Raw genomic sequence first — 20,027 nt, forward strand, 5'->3', positions numbered from 1 at the left:
TCTATCTATCAGTCTATCTATCTAAAGTAAACACTTCATTGTCATAACAAGGTCAGTTGCATTGAGTTAACATTTTGAACTTTATATATATAAAATATCAATACAATCATAAAACATAATGATAAAACAACAACTCCCAAACAACCAATTTAACAAAAACACACTTGGACATGCTAATCATAATATTTTAAATAACTGTTAAGCAGAGATGATAGATTAATGCACCTCAAAGTTTTAAAATAATACTATTAATAAATCTGGAAGTTCTAATCTTGACTCATACCTTATTTCAAACTTACTATTGTAAAGTCAGATTATAGATTCATACTGTAATAGAGCTATTATTTCCAGTTCTTTCTTAGCTTTGGGTTTTAATCTAATTTTCTCATTCTCTAGAATTAACTCCAAAATTTCCTTAAGGGCGGGTCATTTATATTGTGATTTTTATTACAATTTAGTCCTAGACCTAATTATTTTTTTATGTTGACTTTACAAAAAATAATTTAAGAAATCAGTTCAAAAGCATGCATAACAAATTATAATCAAAGCTGCTTAATCCACTTCAAGGGGGTAGGGATCCGAAGCCTATCTTGGGATCACTAAGTGCAAGGCAGAAAACAGTCAGCACAGGGTGCCAGTCCATCAAAGAGTTCCAAAGCATCCAACTCCATTTTATTTCTGTGCACATATACATGCATGCAATCAGTTCTAAAATTTTACATCATTGTTTTGCAGAACATTAACTCAAGAAGACCCAGGAGACAATCAGATTACACTTGAGGAGGTTTTTCAGATGGTAAGTCAAAAAAGGCAAGGACAGTTCCTTTCATTTGCTGAGATACTCAGGTGATCCTGGCTGAAATACTATAATGGCTTATGACTGCCACCTAGTGAACATATTTTTAGTCATCATGTACTTCTAGGACGCTTCATAACTTTAAATAATATGAAGCTGCCCTGTCATACATTTTAATGAAAGTATGACATTTTATGCAAAAACAACTCAGCTGACATCTAAAAACTCTTAAAATCATTAGTAAGGAACATGTTCTACCAAAATAACTAATCACATATTTAATAAAATATCCAGAACATTCCTAGCACATTTTTATACCAATTGATAGTACTGAAGTACCTTGTTTACAACAATAATCACCCATATACCTATAATTGATCTTTCATAACCATTGAGCCATAAGTACTACAATTCTGTGGCAACAACCCAACTTTCTGTTTGTATCCACAAGGCAGAGCACAGCAGAGTTTCCAGAAAATTATTCAAATTTCCAGCCCAAACTTTCACATCATCTTGTCAAGTAAAAATAAAAGAAAACCTTCTACTGTTACAGACACAAATTCCTGTTTATGTTGCTCAGTGTTGTCAACCAGAATTAACAAAATTCCACTTTGTGAATAATAAAGGCAATTTGAATCTGAATTTGAATGTAGTTGTACTCTTACCTTTTTTAAATCTTTTAATATTCTCAAGGATATGAGAAGAATACTAAGATCAATTAAACAAATTAAAATCATTATTTTGGCCAAGTCTACCAAGAAGTTTTCACATATCTCGCCCCTCACATTTTGTGAGTAATAAAGACAATTTAAATCTGGTTTGTAATTTCACTGGACCATTTTTAATCTGCTATTGTAAAATTGTCAATATTCTCAACCCAAATTAAAATCATTAACTTGAGTAAGTCTACCAAGTGCTTTTCATGTATCAGCCACCATATATACAGACACACACACCCACACACACTGAACTAGCTTTATTTTGAATATTATTAGCTTGTCAATGTCAAATTTATTTATATAGCACATTTAAAACAACATAGGAATGCTGTGGCCAAAGTGCTTTACAATAATAGAATAAAAGAAAAACATACAATTAACATGAATAACATAAATAGAAATAAAATAAATGAACATAAAATAAAATAAATAATATACAGAAGTAATGTTACATACTCACAATGAGGAAACCATCAGTATTACTGAAGGTCACGGAATGCAAGTGAATAGAAATGAGTCTTTAATCTTGTTTTGAACAGTTCAATTGTAGACGACTCCTTTATGTGATGCGGTATTCCTTCATTCCTCTCTTTCTGAGCGCACTTTTATGGAAGTGTCATGGGAGCTGGATCCTATTTCAGCAGTGCTGGACACAAGGTGGAGGGTGTACAATCCCCTTTTGTCTGCATTATTTTTTATCTGGAATTTTTTTTCCCACATCCCAAACATGTGCCTGGTAGGTTAATTAGCATCTCTAAAGAATGTAAGTGTTGAAGTGTGATTCAAAAATAGTTTTATATCTTAGTATATAAAAAGAAATTAAAGTGTGTGTATGAGCAGACCCTACAGTAGACTAACATCTCATTCAGGACTAGTTCCTCTCTTGCATCAAATGTTAATAGGATAGATTCTGTCCACATAACAACCATAAACTGAACTAAGCCAGTTTAATAATCAATGAAAGAATATTTAATGCACAGACTATAGTTTATAAATATGAAGTTGTCTCAGATTAAAGAATCCAATTAAGATGAAAATTAAAAGATACATTAAACAAGTATTAAAATAGGTTGTAAAAAATAGATCCAAAATTCATTTTATCTATATCCTTACCTAAAAATATATATAAAGTATTTTGCCACTTCAAGGTGCTCCAAGCCTCTGCACTTTTTTAAGGTTAAGAGTATAGAGTGCTTCAGAATATACTATATTAACTTTCCTCATTTATTTCCCATCAGGCAGAGGGACTAAAGGCAGAACCATTTGAAATCCACTCAGCATTGGAGATTGCAGAGCAGCTCACCCTCCTGGACCATCTTATTTTCAAGAGAATCCCATATGAGTAAGTTATCCCCATGCAGCTGTTTGTCCTCTACCACTGGAAACAGAGACTGAGTAATGAAATCACATACAGTTAGGTCCATAAATATTTAGACAGACAACTTTTTTCTAATTTTGGTTCTGTACATTACCACAATGAATTTTAAATGAAACATCTCAGATGCAGTTGAAGTACAGACTTTCAGCTTTAATTCAGTGGGGTGAACAAAACAATTGCATAAAAATAAGAGGGAACTAAAGTATTTTTTTAACACAATCCCTTCATTTCAGGGGCTCAAAAGTAATTGAACAATTGACTCAAAGGCTGTTTCATGGGCAGGTGTGTTCAAGTCCGTCGTTATGTCTTATCAATTAAGCAGATAATAGGCCTGGAGTTGATTTGAGTTGCAGTGCTTGCATGTGGAAGATTTTGCTGTGAACACACAACATGCGGTCAAAGGAGCTCTCCATGCAGGTAAAAGCAGCCATCCTAAAGCTGCTTAAACAGAAAAAACCCATCTGAGAAATCGCTACAATATTACGAGTGGCAAAATCTACAGTTTGGTACATCCTGAGAAAGAAAGCAAGCACTGGTGAAGTCAGCAACGCAAAAAGACCTGGACGTCCACAGAAGACAAACAGTGGTGGATGATCGCAGAATCATTTCCATAGTGAAGAGAAACCCTTCACAACAGCCAACCAAGTGAACAACACTCTCCAGGGGGTTGGCGTATCGATATATTTAAGTCTACCATAAAGAGAAGACTGCATGAAAGTAAATACAGAGGGTGCACTGCAAGGTGCAAGCCACTCATAAGCCTCAAGAATAGAAAGGCTAGATTGGACTTTGCTAAAGAACATCTAAAAAAGCCAGCACAGTTCTGGAAAAACATTCTTTGGACAGATGAAACCAAGATCAACCTCTACCAGAATGATGGCAAGAAAAAAGTATGGAGAAGGCGTGGAATAGCTCATTATCCAAAGCATACCACATCATCTGTAAAACACGGTGGAGACAGTGTGATGGCTTGGGTGTGCATGGCTGCCAGTGGCACTGGGACACTAGTGTTTATTGATGATGTGACACAGGACTGAAGCAACTGAATGAATTCTGAGGTGTTCAGAGACATACTGTCTGCTCAAATCCAGCTAAATGCAGTCAAACTGATTAGGCAGCGTTTCATGATACAGATGGACAATGACCAAAAACATACAGCCAAAGCAACCCAGGAGTTTATTAAAGCAAAGATGTGGAAAATTCTTGAATGGCCAAGTCAGTCACCTGATCTTAACCCAACTGAGCACGTATTTCACTTGTTGAAGACTAAACTTCAGACAGAAAGGCCCAAAAATAAACAGCAACTGAAAGCTGCTGCAGTAAAGGCTTTGTAGAGCATTAAAAAGGAGGAAACCCAGCATCTGGTGATGTCCACGAGTTCAAAACTTCAGGCTGTCATTGAAGGCAAAGGGTTTTCAACCAAGTATTAGAAATGAACATTTTATTTCCAGTTATTTAATTTGTCCAATTATTTTTGAGCTCCTGAAATGAAGGGATTGTGTTACAAAATATTTAAGTTGCCTCATATTTTTATGCAATCTTTTTGTTCAACCCACTGAATTAAAGCTGAAAGTCTGCACTTCAACTGCATCGGAGTTGTTTCATTTAAAATTCATTGTGGTAATGTACAGAACCAAAATTAGAAAAAAGGTGTCTCTGTCCAAATATTTATGGACCTAACTGTGTTTAAGAGTTTCAACAAGCCAAAGCTCATTCTTAAGAACGCATTCTTACTGTCACTATGTGTGTGTTATAAGTTGATTGTTAATATGACAATAATAAGATACTTTTGACTACATTTGAACTACGAAATTTAGCAGTTCTGTGTGTTAGAACAAAAAGGGGCCAAAAAAAACAAGTTCCTCACCAAAGGCAGTAATTTTATAAATACAGAAAGAGAGCATCAAGTAGTACACACTAGGAAAAAAAACAACACAAAGTAACAGCACAATAAGCAGAAAACAAACCTTAGCCAATATTCTTAGTCCTGATATACAGATGTTTTGGATTCATGTATTTTAGGATGGTGTTTTTCCACTTAGCCACTGTCCAAAAACAGTGCTACAAACATCAAAAATCATTCTTTTTAAGATTTCTTAAAATTCTCTCTTTTTCTCTAAACCAAATCTGCCCACACTACCTCACTGTGAGTTGAAGTGTTCCTAATTCTATCTTCTAGCTCTAAGTCAATGGGCCATGGTGTTGTGGCAGCTTTATACTGAAGTCAGATTTGCCCCAGAAACACTTGTGGCTTCAATCATATGTGCATTACTAGTCTACATGGCAGAATCAATGGATCAGAAGCCCTGAGTGTTTCAGTCATTACCTTTTTACTGTAGTTATTAGATCCTTCCACATGAAAAGGTAGAAACTACTTCTCACTAATAATAATAATATGTTCACTCTCCTCATGTTTGCCAAGATACACCAGAATATCTAAAAGGGTTCTGGAAAAGTGATCAGTGGAGAGACGAGTTCAAATTTAACTTTGAGTCAAAAGTGCACATCATCATGTTTGGAGAAAAGTTAACATTTTATTCCAGAGTAAGAACTGCATAACAATAGTCAGATGAAGGTACTACCATTATGGTTTCAGGATTTAATATCAAAATGTAAGAATGGTTGTTATCACTAAAAGAATGCTAATTTCTGCTCTGAGCTAAAGCAAGTGACACCATTCAGTCTGAAACACACAAGCTAGTTTAATGCATAATAACTGAAGAAAAAAACATCTAAAATTTTGGTTTTGTCTAGGAGATGGTGGCAGGACCCAAAGTGAGTAGGGCATGCTAAAAAAACTATCACTGAGTTGGAGCTATTCAGCATGGTATAGTGGGCCAGCATTTCCACCAGTTGCCATAAGTTACTTATTATTAATGGCAGTGAATGTATAGTTGCAGTTGTCATGGGTTCTGTGAAAATCAGGGGGAGATTACTGCTTCACACAGTGTGATGGATAGAGTATTTTGTGATGAATAAATATCACAGTTTTGTGCTGGTGTGTTCATTCACTGTCCATTTTATATAGTTGTAGGGTTTGATTGGGGATCTAACAACATTCACTGTGGAAAAAATACATAATAATATAATAATAAAGAAAAACAGAGACAACAACATACATCAAGGCGAATCGTGTGTCTTAACAGAATAGGTTGTAAATTATGGAATTCTTTGGAAAAATAAGTATCCTAAAAAATATTGACTAGCTGTTGCACCGTTAAAAGTAAAGGAAACGGTACTACACTAAATAAAGAAGCTACAGGAAGCAATGTCATTGCCCTCATCTGGTGTGGGCTCACTTTGCTCACCAAATGGCCTGTGCTATGTGCCAGGAACTTTGCATATGTGGATTTCACTTTCACCAAACAACAAATCTTTTAATTCTCGTGGATATTACTCTTCATTGGGAAGAAACACTACTTTTCCCTGATGGCAACACAAATTAGACGATCTACAAGTCTCCGACTTAAAGTTTAAATCCGAACAATATATTTGATTTCTTTTCGCAGTTCCGCGATTTCATCGAGTAATAATTTCCATTTGTTTGTGCTAATGTGATCTTTACTATCATTGTTTGAGACTTTCGAATTTTAGTACTTTCATTATCTCTAACCTGCTCTGCATGTGTATTGCACCAACGTTTTTGAATTCTTTACGACGTTCTACTTTGTCATCTGCTTTTTGTTTTTTATTTCCGGCCCTGGGTGTGGTTAAATCTCTTGGCACAAAGTCTCACGTGAAAGTATCTCTCTGAATAAGTCATGTCTTGTCCCAGGCTAAAAAATCTCATCTCGTCCCAGGATTTTTTAATCATAATACAATACAATACAATACAGTTTATTTTTGTATAGCCCAAAATCACACAGGAAGTGCCGCAATGGGCTTTAACAGGCCCTGCCTCTTGACAGCCCCCCAGCCTTGACTCTCTGAGAAGACAAGGAAAAACTCCCAAAAAACCTTGTAGGAAAAAATGGAAGAAACCTTGGGAAAGGCAGTTCAAAGAGAGACCCCTTTCCAGGTAGGTTGGGCGTGCAGTGGGTGTCAAAAGAAGGGGTCAATACAATACAATACACAGAACAGAACAATACAGCATAATAAAAATTTTAGAAGCATGGAGCAGAATTTAATAGTAGATGATATCACATAATAAGATTTGGATATTTTTAGAGTCCTGGAGACCTCATCCATCAAGCTGCCTCCCCATTTGGCCATTCCACGGCTGAAACGGCCAATCCGATGAATAGACCCCTTTTTCCCATTTTTCCTGTGATCCTCCATCGGGGATGACTTTACCATAGGCAGGCAAACAAATTGGCAGGTGGGCCGTGGCACCAATTGCCACATTTGAGTACCAGAAAGAAACAGAATAGGTGAGGGTTAGTATTCAAATTATAACATCATGTTACTTATGTTTTAGTGCTAATGACTAACAACAGAGATGCAGTCTGTACAGTAAATCAGCAGCTCTAGTCAGGATATGCTAAACTGAAGTAGTGAGTCTTCAGCCGGGATTTAAAGGCTGAGATCAAGGGGCATCTCTTATAGAAGCAGGAAGACTATTCCACAATTTAGGGGCCCTGTAACTAAAAGCTCGACCTCCCACTGTTATTTTATTAATCCTTGGAATCATAAGCAGACCGGCATCTTGAGATCTTAATGTGCTCAGGTTTGTAAGTCATGATAAGTTCAGACAAGTAAGCGGACCTTGGCCATTTAATGCTTTATATGTTAAAAGGAGGATTTTGAAATCTGCCCTAAACTTAACTGGGAGCCAGTGTAAGGATTTAAGAACTGGGGTTATGTGTTCATATTTTCTTGTTCTTGTAATAATTCTTGCAGCGCATTTTGGATTAACTGGAGGCTGTATAAAGAACAGTTTGAACAGCCAGTGAACACTGCATTGCAGTAGTCAATCCTACTAGAGATAAATGCATGAATTAATTTCTCAGAATCCTGTTTATTTAGAAAGCACCTTAATTTCCTAACATTTTTAAGATGGAAGAAACATGTTTTGGACAACTTTGTAATATGTGCTTTAAATGACATGCTAGAATCAAAGATAACTCCTAGATTGCGGGCTGATTCAGTAAAATTAATTGGGATTCCAACTGAGTTAAATGATGACAAAATATTGCTGTGATCAGCGTCATTCCCTCCAACAATTAACATCTCTGTTTTATCTGTATTTAAAGACAAGTAGTTCTCATTCATCCACCCTTTAATTCGCTAACACAACTAATTAAAGACAACATCGGAGATACTTCATTTGATTTAAATGAAAGGTATAACTGGGTGTCATCTGCATACGAGTGAAAATTAACATTATGTTTCCTAATGAGAGATCCCAGTGGAAGCATGTAAAGTGAAAACAGTAAAGGTCCCAGTACTGAGCCCTGCGGACACCATATTGAACTTCTGTGTATAATGATGGAGTACTGTCAGCACATTTCTGTACATATTGGAATCGATTTGATAAATAAGAACTGAACCAAGCGAGCACGGGCCTGTAAGCCCAACATCGTTTTCTAGCCTGTGCAGTAAAATAGAATGGTCAGTGGTGTCAAATGCTGCACTTAAGTCCAACAACATAATTACAGTGGAGTTTCCTTCATCAGAGGATATCAGAATGTCATTTACAACCCGTGTTAGTGCAGTTTCTGTACTATGACAAGTGCGAAAACCAGACTGGAATTTCTCAAATAAATTATAATGCGTAAGGTGTGACTGAAGCTGACTGGCGACTACTTTTTTTGTATTTTAGAGAGAAATGGTAAATTTGAAATAGGCCTATAATTATTTAGTATGTGTGGGTCTAGGTCTGACTTTTTAAGTAAAGGTTTAATGACTGACACTTTTAGTGCATCAGGTATGGTGCCATGCAGTAATGAGCTATTGATAATGGTTAAAATAGGCGCTACAAGAACATCCATGGCACTTTTTACTAGTTTTGTTGGCACTGGATCTAGGGAACAAGTAGTGGGCTTCATTTTAGTAATTAAAGTTAAGACTTCCTGCTCAGTTACAGGATTAAAATTACTAAAGTGCTGAATGCAATGTGCGGAAGGGTCTGCTAAGCTAGTATTTGGTTTGTACTGTGATGCTGAGAGCTGGGATCTTATATTTTTAATTTTCTCATTGAAGAAGTTCATAAAGTCTGTACTGCTAATATCTGTTGGTATTTTGCACTGTTGATCTGAATTCCCATTTGTTAATTTAGCCACTGTTCTAAACAGTACCCGAGGATTTTTATTATTGCTATCTATTAATGTAGAATAGTATTCTGAGTGAGCTTTAAAAAGGGCTTTTTTATATTTATTAACACTCTCTGTCCATGCAATTTGAAAGACATGTAGCTTTGTTGTTCTCCATCTGCACTCCGGTTTTCGAAACACTCTAATTTAAGAGCTTGAGTATTTTCATTAAACCAGGAGAGTTTCTATGTGCTTTGATCACTTTTGTTTTAAGGGGAGCCACTGTGTCCAGAGCATCTCTCAAGGTCACATTATAATGTGATGTTAGCTGATCTAAATTGATCTAAATAATAGAGAGACTAGGGTCATGACTGAACTGACTGAACTAAACACTTAGTTCAGTATGGTGAGCCATGCAAATATATGTTCATTGCTACCTCACATAAATATATTGGTGGCCACAAAAGTAAATTGAACATACCAGATATATAGAGTCTGCAGAAAAGCATTATACAATATTTTCTTCTCCTTCAGGGAGTTTTTTGGGCAAGGCTGGATGAAAACAGAGAAAAATGAAAGGACACCCTACATAATGAAGAACACCAAACATTTCAATGATGTAAGTATCAATATAGGCCCATAGGTAGCTTGTCAGGGGCACAATCCCTTTTAGCTCAGCTGTTCTGTTCAGTGTCTATAGTCTTGTTGTATTGTGATTCTTTTTGAAAGATCAGCAACTTAATAGCCTCTGAAATTCTGAAGTCTGAAGATATCAACATTCGGGTGGCTGTCATTGAAAAGTGGGTAGCAGTAGCTGATATCTGTCGGTGTCTTCACGATTATAATGCTGTTTTGGAGATCACATCATCACTAAATCGCAGTGCCATCTTTCGACTAAAGAAAACATGGTTGAAAGTGTCCAAGCAGGTGAGTGACAGATTATCAAGAATCTATGTGTGGGATATGTGACATGAATGCTATATCTTATTTTCTCTGCTCTTTCTTTCAGACAAAGGCTCTGATAGACAAACTACAAAAGCTTGTGTCTTCTGAAGGTAGATTTAAGAACCTCAGAGAAGCTTTGAAAAAGTAAGACTTGTATATAAAAATTGTATTTCTTTTTTCTCTGAGACATCTGGTCCTAGCTTCATTTTCATAGAAGCTGTGCGTTTTACCATATTCATACAAACTAGCAAAGTTATGTTCTATTTATCCATTTCTTGTGGATAGATGAAGCTGTGTTCAAATTACAAGTGTTACCCAGGTATGGGTTAAGAAGGATGGAGGGATGAAGAGATGTTACCAAAGAACAAGCTGCCTTGTACTGCATATATCCATGGTTTAGGCAAATGCATGGTTTTTATCTATTTTTGTGCTTATTTTGTCCCCATTTTTCAGGGACATATAGAGCCCTGTTATGCTTCTCAGTAAAAGGTGGAACTATATTTTCTTTACCTGAATTCTTACCAACATCTGGAGCTATACTATATGTATACCTGTTTCCCCAGGGACAGAAAAGTTATGTTTTATTTATTGAGTTTCTCAACCACAGACAGAATTGAGTTCAATTTACCCATGCTTATTAGGGACAGATGGAGCTGTCTTGTGTTTACCCATGCTTCATGGTATCACATGGGACTGTGTTGTATTTATGCCCACTTCTTGGAAACAGGTGGAACTGTGTTGTATTTAGCCTTGTTGCTCATGGACAGATGGGACTGTATGATCTCCTGAAGACCTGTGGTACTTTATTGCATCTGTTCACATTCTGTACCACCAGATGGATTTCTATATTATTTAGCAAGGATCCGAAGAAGGAGAAAAAAAAATGTGTTATTGACTAATTTTTTACAGCTGTGACCCTCCCTGCGTTCCTTATCTTGGCATGTACCTGACAGATCTGGCCTTCATTGAGGAGGGAACGCCTAACTACACAGAAGATGGTCTAGTGAACTTCTCGAAAATGAGAATGGTAAGCATCATGGGTTTAACTTTGAGTCTTAACGATAACCTCCACTTTAGTGATAGCAGCAAACAGCACTCTAGCAGTAACTCCTGATTAGGGTTTGAAAGGAATAAAATGTAACAACTTCACCACACTTTATAAACTGATTCAAGTAAATGACTTAGCACCCAAACAATTAAGTCTGAATTACCATATCAGGGAATGAAACTGTTCAAATTATATAATTGCTATTATAGTGTTTCTATAATTTTCCAGTAATTTTAAAGAATACCTAACAACAAAACACATTTTCAAAACTTAGTTTTATTATTGTGCACTAAGATTTATTTATTTATTTAAACACCGGATGACCTAGATCCCTCAATTTTTGTTGTACTTTAAGGTACTGTATCTACAGTATATTCACATATAAGGATGCACTGAATTTAGCATCAGAACATACAGGATGTTGGGAATCTGTCACCTCTGAAATATTTTTTATAGATAAATATTTCTGCCTTTCTGTGTTAACAGCGAATTTTTTCATTTCAGATTTCTCACATTATCAGGGAAATCAGGCAGTTCCAGCAAACAGCATATAAAATTGATCATCAACCGAAGGTAAGATATGATTGAAGATATTCATGATTTTTCAGGGGATGTTCTTTAGAATAATTTAGGAACAATCCCACAAAAAATGCCAAATAAAATAAATAAAAAACACTAATGAGAACCAAAAGACACCCAAAGGTGAACATGATTACAAAATGTCAAATAAAAAGTTGAATAAACCCAATAGAATTAGAATTCAGTCCAATAAATATCATGAAATTTAGATTCATGCTTGCTTTCTTCTGCATCTCAAGTGTTAACTTAAGTTTACCTGATTAATGCTTCTGGCTTCATTGATGATAAATACTATATATTCCTGGTAGATTAAACTTTTATTTTTATCCTTTGAGTATGACCTAGGCCTTTGAAAGGCTGTAAAGTGACAGGTGTACAAATTCAAGATGTTCTCAATAATTTGCTTTAATTTATATATATAAAAGTCAATGTATGTGTGTGTATGTATTTATGTTCCAACATCACTTCCGAATGACTGGAGCGATTTTCATGAAACTTGGTACACACATTTCTCTTTGGTCGACTAAAAATACTGTAGGGTGAAATCAACCCTAACCCATCCCCTTCAGGGTAGAGTGGTGGGGTGATCTTGCAGTCTTGCATGCATGTTATCATCCAGTTGACACTTGGAAGGACCACCAGAGGGCGAACTGGAGGTAACTGCCGGCATTCTTTATGCCTGGGCACCACTGCGCCCCTGTTGCTTTTGAAATTAAATAGAGTTGGCCAGTTCCAAGCGTCAACTGGATGATAACATTTATACAAGACTGCAAGACAAGCCCATTAGTGAGTCTTGATTGTTTGTTAATTTATTTTTAAATTATATTTTTCTCAAACAATTAAAAAAAAACAATTTATTTTCCTACCCGGGCAATGCTGGGTATTTCAGCTAGTTTCTGTTATGAAATGGTCAAGCCTTACCAGATTTTCAGGAAAAGTCACTTTTCAGTCCAAACATTTTTAATGGTTTATTTTGCATCACACTAGGGCTATCATAAGAACCAATACTTCAGTAATAAGTCAACATCAAAATTCAGAAAATGTAATGGTACTCGTTTCTTACAATATCAGTACTACTGAGTAGTACTACACTCATGTGCAACTGGAACAATAAGAATTACTTGGGAACGCACATCAACACGTGAGAAAACTGAAGAAAACACTACTTAAGAAGATGGCTGACAGTCGTGGTAATATAGCATCACAAAATGTAACACTTGTCAAAAAGAAAAGCATAAATATAGACCATGGACCATGAAAAGCATCTACAGCACTGGTTGATTATGGAGACATGCAGCAGATATTGCTGTATGATTTTGCATTACAAGACACAGCACCATTAGCAGGATTTGGTGATGTTAAAATATTGTTAAAATGATGGAAAGATGGTTTAAAATTACTATGAATCACATCTGTGAATTTCCCCTTGGGATTAATAAAGTATCTATCTATCTATCCATCTATCTATGTATTTCATCAAAGCCTACAGTTAGAGCTACCTCATTATATTGTGGACCTGAATGAATCTCTTATCAACAAGAAACGGTAAAAGCTACAAAATACTTTTACTCATTCTAAAATGCTATCCACAGACATACTACATTGTCAACAACAATGACTCATTATATGCTATAAAAATAAAACAGTATATCTGGATTGTGGTGCATCATTCTGTTTCATCGTGAGTTAGCTCTATTACATGATCTAATTTTGTCTTTTGGAGCATATAGTGCCAGTTGTTGATTACTATTGCAAACTTAGGCAATGGTATGCAGATGGACAGTGGCTCTTTCATAAACAAAGGTTTTGCTGTGATAAAAAGGTAAGTTAATTTCACAATTATTACCATGAATACACAGAAAATCCTTGACCAATATGCACCACACAGCCACTCTTTGGCAGCAATAAAAAGAACATAGAATTTTAAAGGCAAAAAGTTGCATGAGCCTTTGAGGCCCTACCAGTTCCTCAGTCCATGATCAGAAGTCATGTATGGAAATGTTTTGTCTTCAAGGCAGATGCTCAGGGTCAGAACATTGGTTCTGAAAACTACAGTCTATAAACTGTGGCTCTGATCAATACAAATCAAATGATGAAGCACATTATACTTGGCTAAGCACCTGAAAGACTGACACCTTGATTTTTTTCCAAGAGCAAATTTCAGTTTTTGTTAACATTTTATTAATAAACTAGCATCAACATGTGTTGCTTAAATGTTTTTATTCAGAAAAACAGATATTGCTATTATATGTGCTTCCAATGACTGCTATTTACTTCTTTATATGCAACTATTCCTGACAATAATGGAGCAATTAAACCTATTCTGCATATGTTTAATATGGCTAAGTGCTAAGTTGCATTGCTGTTCTAGACTATAGCTATTTACTATATTTTACTCAGAAACCAAGATATATCATTATAAAGCCTACATTAAATCAAAAATTGAAAAACGAGAAAATGAAAATTAAGTATAAAGTTTCTGATTCTAATAGTCCATAACACAATCAGTTATCAGTGTTTCTCTTTTTTTTTTTCTACATGTCCCTATTTAAACATAGGGTTTTGCATGGAAAGCTGCACAATAGAAAGCTCATTGTATTTCAATATTTATGATCGTCAGTACTAATTTACTTTAATAACAGTTGGATAAGTACCTGACGGCTACACAAGGCTACAAAACAACCTGTTTTTAAAGTTAGAAGTTATGCATTTTATTGTGTGCACTTGAAAAAAGGGGGCACATTTTAAGAAAAGCAGCTCTTTAGCTACTTGAAGGCTGCATCACATTGTTTGAATGTTTATTTATTAGTTGAATAGGATTTACGGTGTGATATTTAATAACTATTGACTATCGTGAAATTTCACTGGTATTGGTACAGACTCCAAAACATCTGGTACTGTGAAAACCCTGTATCACACAAATAAGAAGTGTTTAGAAGAACACAAGAGAGCAAGCTATTCATTCTTTCAGAATGTCAAAAAATGATTGTCTGGGGGACATGCTAGCTGTACTCAATTTGAAATCTACCAGTTATAAGCATAGAAATGATGTCAAGATAAAACTAGACAAGCTTGGTTCTCATAGATTTGTTTTGCGCTGGTTAATAAAACACAAGACAGTGCTGTTTCCAAGGTACACCAGGTCACAACTTATGATATGGAAAATCTACAACATGAAACTTTAATATATAACAATATTATACACACGTACATTAGTCAATCTGTTTTCTTTTTACTGATTTTAATTTTAAATAAAAACTGATAACATTTCATACAATTAAATTTAATTATATCCTTAATTTATTGTATTTGGACTGTATCTTCACAAGATATCTCAGTTTTTAACCTTCTCTATGCCACTGCTGGGGGATTCGATTTGCTCTAGACATACTCTGTTTCTCGGCATGTCAGAGGATTGAGACTTTGTGAAGTATGGTTTTCCTCACCCACTGAGGCACAATTGGGGATGCAGGAGAGAAAGAAAGCAACGCCATTCCTTTTTTTTTTTTCTTTATACCCCACAACCTGCTGTTTCACTTGGCAAGGATATGAAGTCAATATCAAAATCATCACATGTAACAAACACCATCATTATCTTAACACAAAAGGTCAACAAAAATTCAGAAGCAAAATTTCTATAACCAAATAGTAAACTATGTTAGCCGGAATGTCAAGGGTCTTAATCATGAGAGAAAGTACTCTTGCATTTAACAAGTCTAAATGCCAAGACCCAGTTACTAAGTAAGGACCAGTTTTGGTTACAAAGAGAGTGGCCTGACCAAATTTTTCACTCCAGCTGTAAAACGAAAACCAGGGGTGTGGGAATCTTGATACACAGAATTATTCCATTTGTAGTGTCAGATGCAATATCGTACACTGAAGGGCGATATGTCATGGTGATGAGCAATCTATCCAATACTAAAATGATTTTGATTAATATCTATCCACCTAATGTGGATGATAGAGCTTTCTTCCAAAATGTATTTGCATCTATTCTTAATGCAAACACTAATAAAATTATAATGAACGGAGACTGCAAAAATAATTACACAGTTTGCAATAGATCATAACTTATAAGACCCATGGAGGTTTTTAAATCCTAACCTAAGAGCATATTCCTTTTTCTCATCAGTGCGTCACTGCTACTCAAGAACGGATTATTTTCTTATAGACAATAATTTTTTCCCACTATCATATATTGTAAGTATGACTCTATTGTAATCTCTGACCATGCCCCTCTGATCACGGAGCTTAAATTACTACATCCTACACATTCATCTCGTAGCTGGCATCTTAACCCCGTGTCATTAGCTGATGAGAACTGTATAGATATTCATATCCAAGCAAAGAGATTATTTTCTTTAGAGAAATGCATCCTCAGAGGTCTAAGCAGGTACACTGGGAAACTCTGAAGGCATTTTTAAGAGGATTAATTAATATCTTCCCCACAAAAAAATCAGAAGCCATGAATGCATCTGAGTTAATCAGCGAATTACCAGAATAGATCTAGAATACGCCAGGTCTCCAAGTGAGGCACTTTATATGAAAAGACAGGTTTTGCAATCACAATTTATCCTCTTGAATACCAAAGAAACAGAACAGTTTATCTTTAAATCGCAACATCATTATTATGAACATGGAGAGAAGGCCAATAAGATCTTAGCCCAATAAATCCACAAGCACAAAGTCTGTAATGCAATAACACCAATTAACAACACAGATGGAGAAAACATTATTGACCATAAAAGTGTAACCTACACATTCAGAAAGTACTATAAGTCCTTATACTCTATTCAGTTTAAAGAAGATAAGACACAATCAAATGAGTTTCTTCATTCATTACAGATACCACAGCTAGATACTCTTAGTGCCGTAGAACTGGATCAACTTCTGATACATTCAGAATTACTTAATGCTATAAACTGTCTTCAAAGTGGGTAAACGGCCAGCCCTGATGGCAACCCAGTGGAATTTTTAACAATTTTTTCAAATAAGTTAGCCCCACTATTATTAGCAACATTCATAGAAGCTAAAGACAAAAACAATTTACCTCAAAGCTTTTGCCAAAAATTAATTATCATCTTTCCTAAGAAAAATAAGGACTTATTGCAATGTGCATCATACAGACCAATCTCTCTTTTGAATAACGACATTAAGATACTCTACAAAGTTCTAGCTAGTAGGACTGAGAAGGTGCTTCCTTCTGTAATATCACAAGACCAATCCAGATTTATTAACGGTAGACACTTAGCTTCTAACCTACAATGTTTGCTTAATATAATATATTCACCCATTAAGTCTAACACCCCAGAGATTCTATTATCTTCAGATGCAGAAAAAGCATTTGATATGGTTGAATGGGACTACATATTCACCACATTGCACAAATTTGGGTTCATACAAGTCCAGAAGCCTCAGTTTGAGTTAAAAACATTATTTCAGACTATTTCAAATTAGAATATGGCAGTCAACAAGGATGCCCCTTTCAACTTTACTCTTTGCAATCACCATTGAACCACTGGCTGCCTACTTTCGAAATGCACAAGAACTAAAGGGTATTCTGAGAGAAGGACTTGAAGAGAAAATATTACTATATACAGATGATATGGTACTGCATATTTCTGAACCACAGTAGAGCCAGCAGACCTAAAAGCATTAGCAGATTTTGAAAAATATATCTGGACTCAAAATCAATTTAAAAAAAAAGTGTGCTCTTTCCAGTGAATTCTCTAGTTCACAATGTTGGACTAGACACTTTCCTTTTTGTTTCAGTAAATCAGTTTAAATATGTAGGGATAAATATCACAAGCAAATATAAAGCTCTTTTTGTACAAACTTTTGCTGTCTGCAAGGAAAAAAATAAGCAAGACATGAATAGATGGTCTACCCTCCATCTTATATCAGCAGGAATAATCAACATTGTTAAGATGACCATCTTTCCCAAGCTTCTCTTCCTATTTCAAAGCATCCCCATATATATTAAAAAAAATTTTTTACGACATTTGGCTCAATCATAACTTCATTTATTTGGAATTTGAAACATCCACACATCAAAATGGTGACTCTACAATGACCTAAAGCAAAACGGGGCATGGCACTGCCTAACTTTCAATTCTATTACTGGGCGGGAAATATATAAGCTATAAAGACCTGGGGCCTCATGCATAACACCATGCGAAGAATTCACACTAAAACATGGCGTACGGACAAAAGCGGAAATGTGCATACGCACCAAAAAATCCAGATGCAAAAATCTGTGCATTCGCCAACTTCCACGTTCTTCCGCCACATAATTCCCGGTCAGCGTGAAAAGTAACGCACATGCACGTGCCTGCTGCCACTCCCCAACTCCTCCCAGAATTACGCCTCTTTGAATATGCAAAACAATATAAATAGCCCTTAAGCTCGGTGTTCTGTGAAAAGGCAATGGCAAAAGCACGGGTAAAATAGAAGAATTTCAACGAATACCAAGTGGAGGCAAGGAAAAAGTACTATTTATTGGTTTAAACAGTGGTATAAACAACAAAATGAAGTTGATTGAGTGATATAGAGTGTCGCAGAAACTCACAAGCTCAAGTTCACAAAGTCACACAATGCCAGAAATAAAAAAGAAGTTGTTAGATATCAAAGTCGTGAGTCATAGCCCACCGTCTGAGTGTCATATGAAAGCTTATTAGGATGCAGAGAAAACAAAAAAAATAGGGACACTGTGAGAAAACAGCTCAAAATGTCAAATTTAATCTCGAAATTTCCACTTTAATCACGTAGTTTATTTTGTCATTAAAGCAGAACATCATAAACTTCATCTTTAAATTGTTTAATTTACTAGTTTCTCAAATACCATCATAACTAAAGTAGCACGTTAAATGCTTTGTTTTATATGTGTTCTTCTATGTGCTCTATGTGTATGAATCACTACGTGCTTCTTAAATGGACTTTCTCTTTCTCCAACAGAACACAGAATCCATTACATTTTTGATATTACAACTCTCTGAACAATTAAAATACTGAGATGTATACTTGATATCATTTTCATGATGATAGGAGTTAAAGCATGTTATTAAACATGGGAACATGGTTTTGCAGTGATAGTGACGAGCTGGTGCCCTATATAGAGATTGTTCCTGCCTCCTGCAAGATGCTTGCTGCACCGTGCACACCTTCGATGAAATAATTAATTGCAGCAGTACAGTCTCTTTCAAACATACTAACCAATTCCTGTCCTTCCTTTTCTTTCTCCAAGTAACCAATCGCCACACAATGAGCTCTGTAATAGATGTTAAGCCATCTGTAAGCTTAGAACGCCTTGCTTCAAAATTTTTAAGGAACATTGAAATATCACCATAGTACATGTTTAATTATTCTGTCCATCTATCCTTCCAGTGTCGCGCCATCACTAGGAAGAATACAAAGCGAGGCAGGAACAATCACTGAACTAGCTAGTGCTGCGACACCGTGTCCTAACATGTTTAATTATTAACAATATAGATTATTCAAATGATTTTAACATTTTATTTGTATAATGTAATAAACATATTTTGCTGCATTTCATCTTAAAAATTACATTGTCATCATATGTACAGTAAATATGCACTTTATAAAATGGCTCAGGTTATGCAATATTATAGCAGTATCGCAAGTTTAAAGTGAGATAATTGTACTTATAAATACAAACAGTTCTACAAGGAGCACTTGATGGACGGATTGAGCGCGTTTATAGTTCTTGGGATGAAACTGTTTCTGAACCGCGATGTCAGTACTGGAAAGGCTCTAAAGCATTTGTCGTATGAGAGCAGTTCAAATAGTGCACGGCTGAGGCAGCGTGTGCTTGATGGTGTACAGTAATCCCTCGCTATATCACACTTCGACTTTCGCAGCTTCACTCTATCGCGGATTTTATATGTAAGCATATCTAAATATATAACGTGGATTTTTCGCTGCTTCACGAGTTTCTGCGGACAATGTGTCTTTTTACTTCTGGTACATGCTTCCTCAGTTGGTTTGCCCAGTTGATTTCATACAAGGGATGCTATTGGCGGATGGCTGAGAAGCTACCCAATAAGAGCGCGCAGTCAAGTTCCTGTGTGCTGATTGGCTCAGCGACAGAGCGCCGAATTTGATTCCACTGCATTAACCAGAAAGTCTCGTCTTGCTCATTCAGCATCAACGTGTTTCGCTGTGTAAAGAGTTAACTTTTGTGCTCATCTTTGTGCATAGTCAAGCCCTTCGTTATGGCTCCAAAATGATCTGCTCCTGCTTCTGCTTCAGTGGCCATGCCCAAGCGCCAACAGAAGATGCAAACGATTGCCGAAAAGGTAAAAGTTTTGGATATGTTGAAGGAAGGGAACAGCTACACCGCTGCAGGCCGCCA

The 20,027-nt window shown here is 35.9% G+C and overlaps 1 protein-coding gene across 1 annotated transcript in view; it reads left to right on the forward strand.

Moving 5' to 3' along the window:
• The window catches only part of rasgrf1 (Ras protein specific guanine nucleotide releasing factor 1), a 146,188-nt gene that overhangs the window by 116,406 nt on the left and 9,755 nt on the right, over positions 1-20,027 (forward strand). The window contains exons 20-26 of the mRNA XM_039773101.1: positions 736-796; positions 2,754-2,857; positions 9,619-9,703; positions 9,814-10,011; positions 10,094-10,173; positions 10,939-11,056; positions 11,582-11,650. Coding sequence (XP_039629035.1) covers positions 736-796; positions 2,754-2,857; positions 9,619-9,703; positions 9,814-10,011; positions 10,094-10,173; positions 10,939-11,056; positions 11,582-11,650 — 715 coding nt within the window. The remainder of the gene's footprint in view (positions 1-735; positions 797-2,753; positions 2,858-9,618; positions 9,704-9,813; positions 10,012-10,093; positions 10,174-10,938; positions 11,057-11,581; positions 11,651-20,027) is intronic.

This window comes from Polypterus senegalus, chromosome 12 (genome assembly GCF_016835505.1).
Source record: "Polypterus senegalus isolate Bchr_013 chromosome 12, ASM1683550v1, whole genome shotgun sequence".
Taxonomy (NCBI): domain Eukaryota; kingdom Metazoa; phylum Chordata; class Cladistia; order Polypteriformes; family Polypteridae; genus Polypterus; species Polypterus senegalus.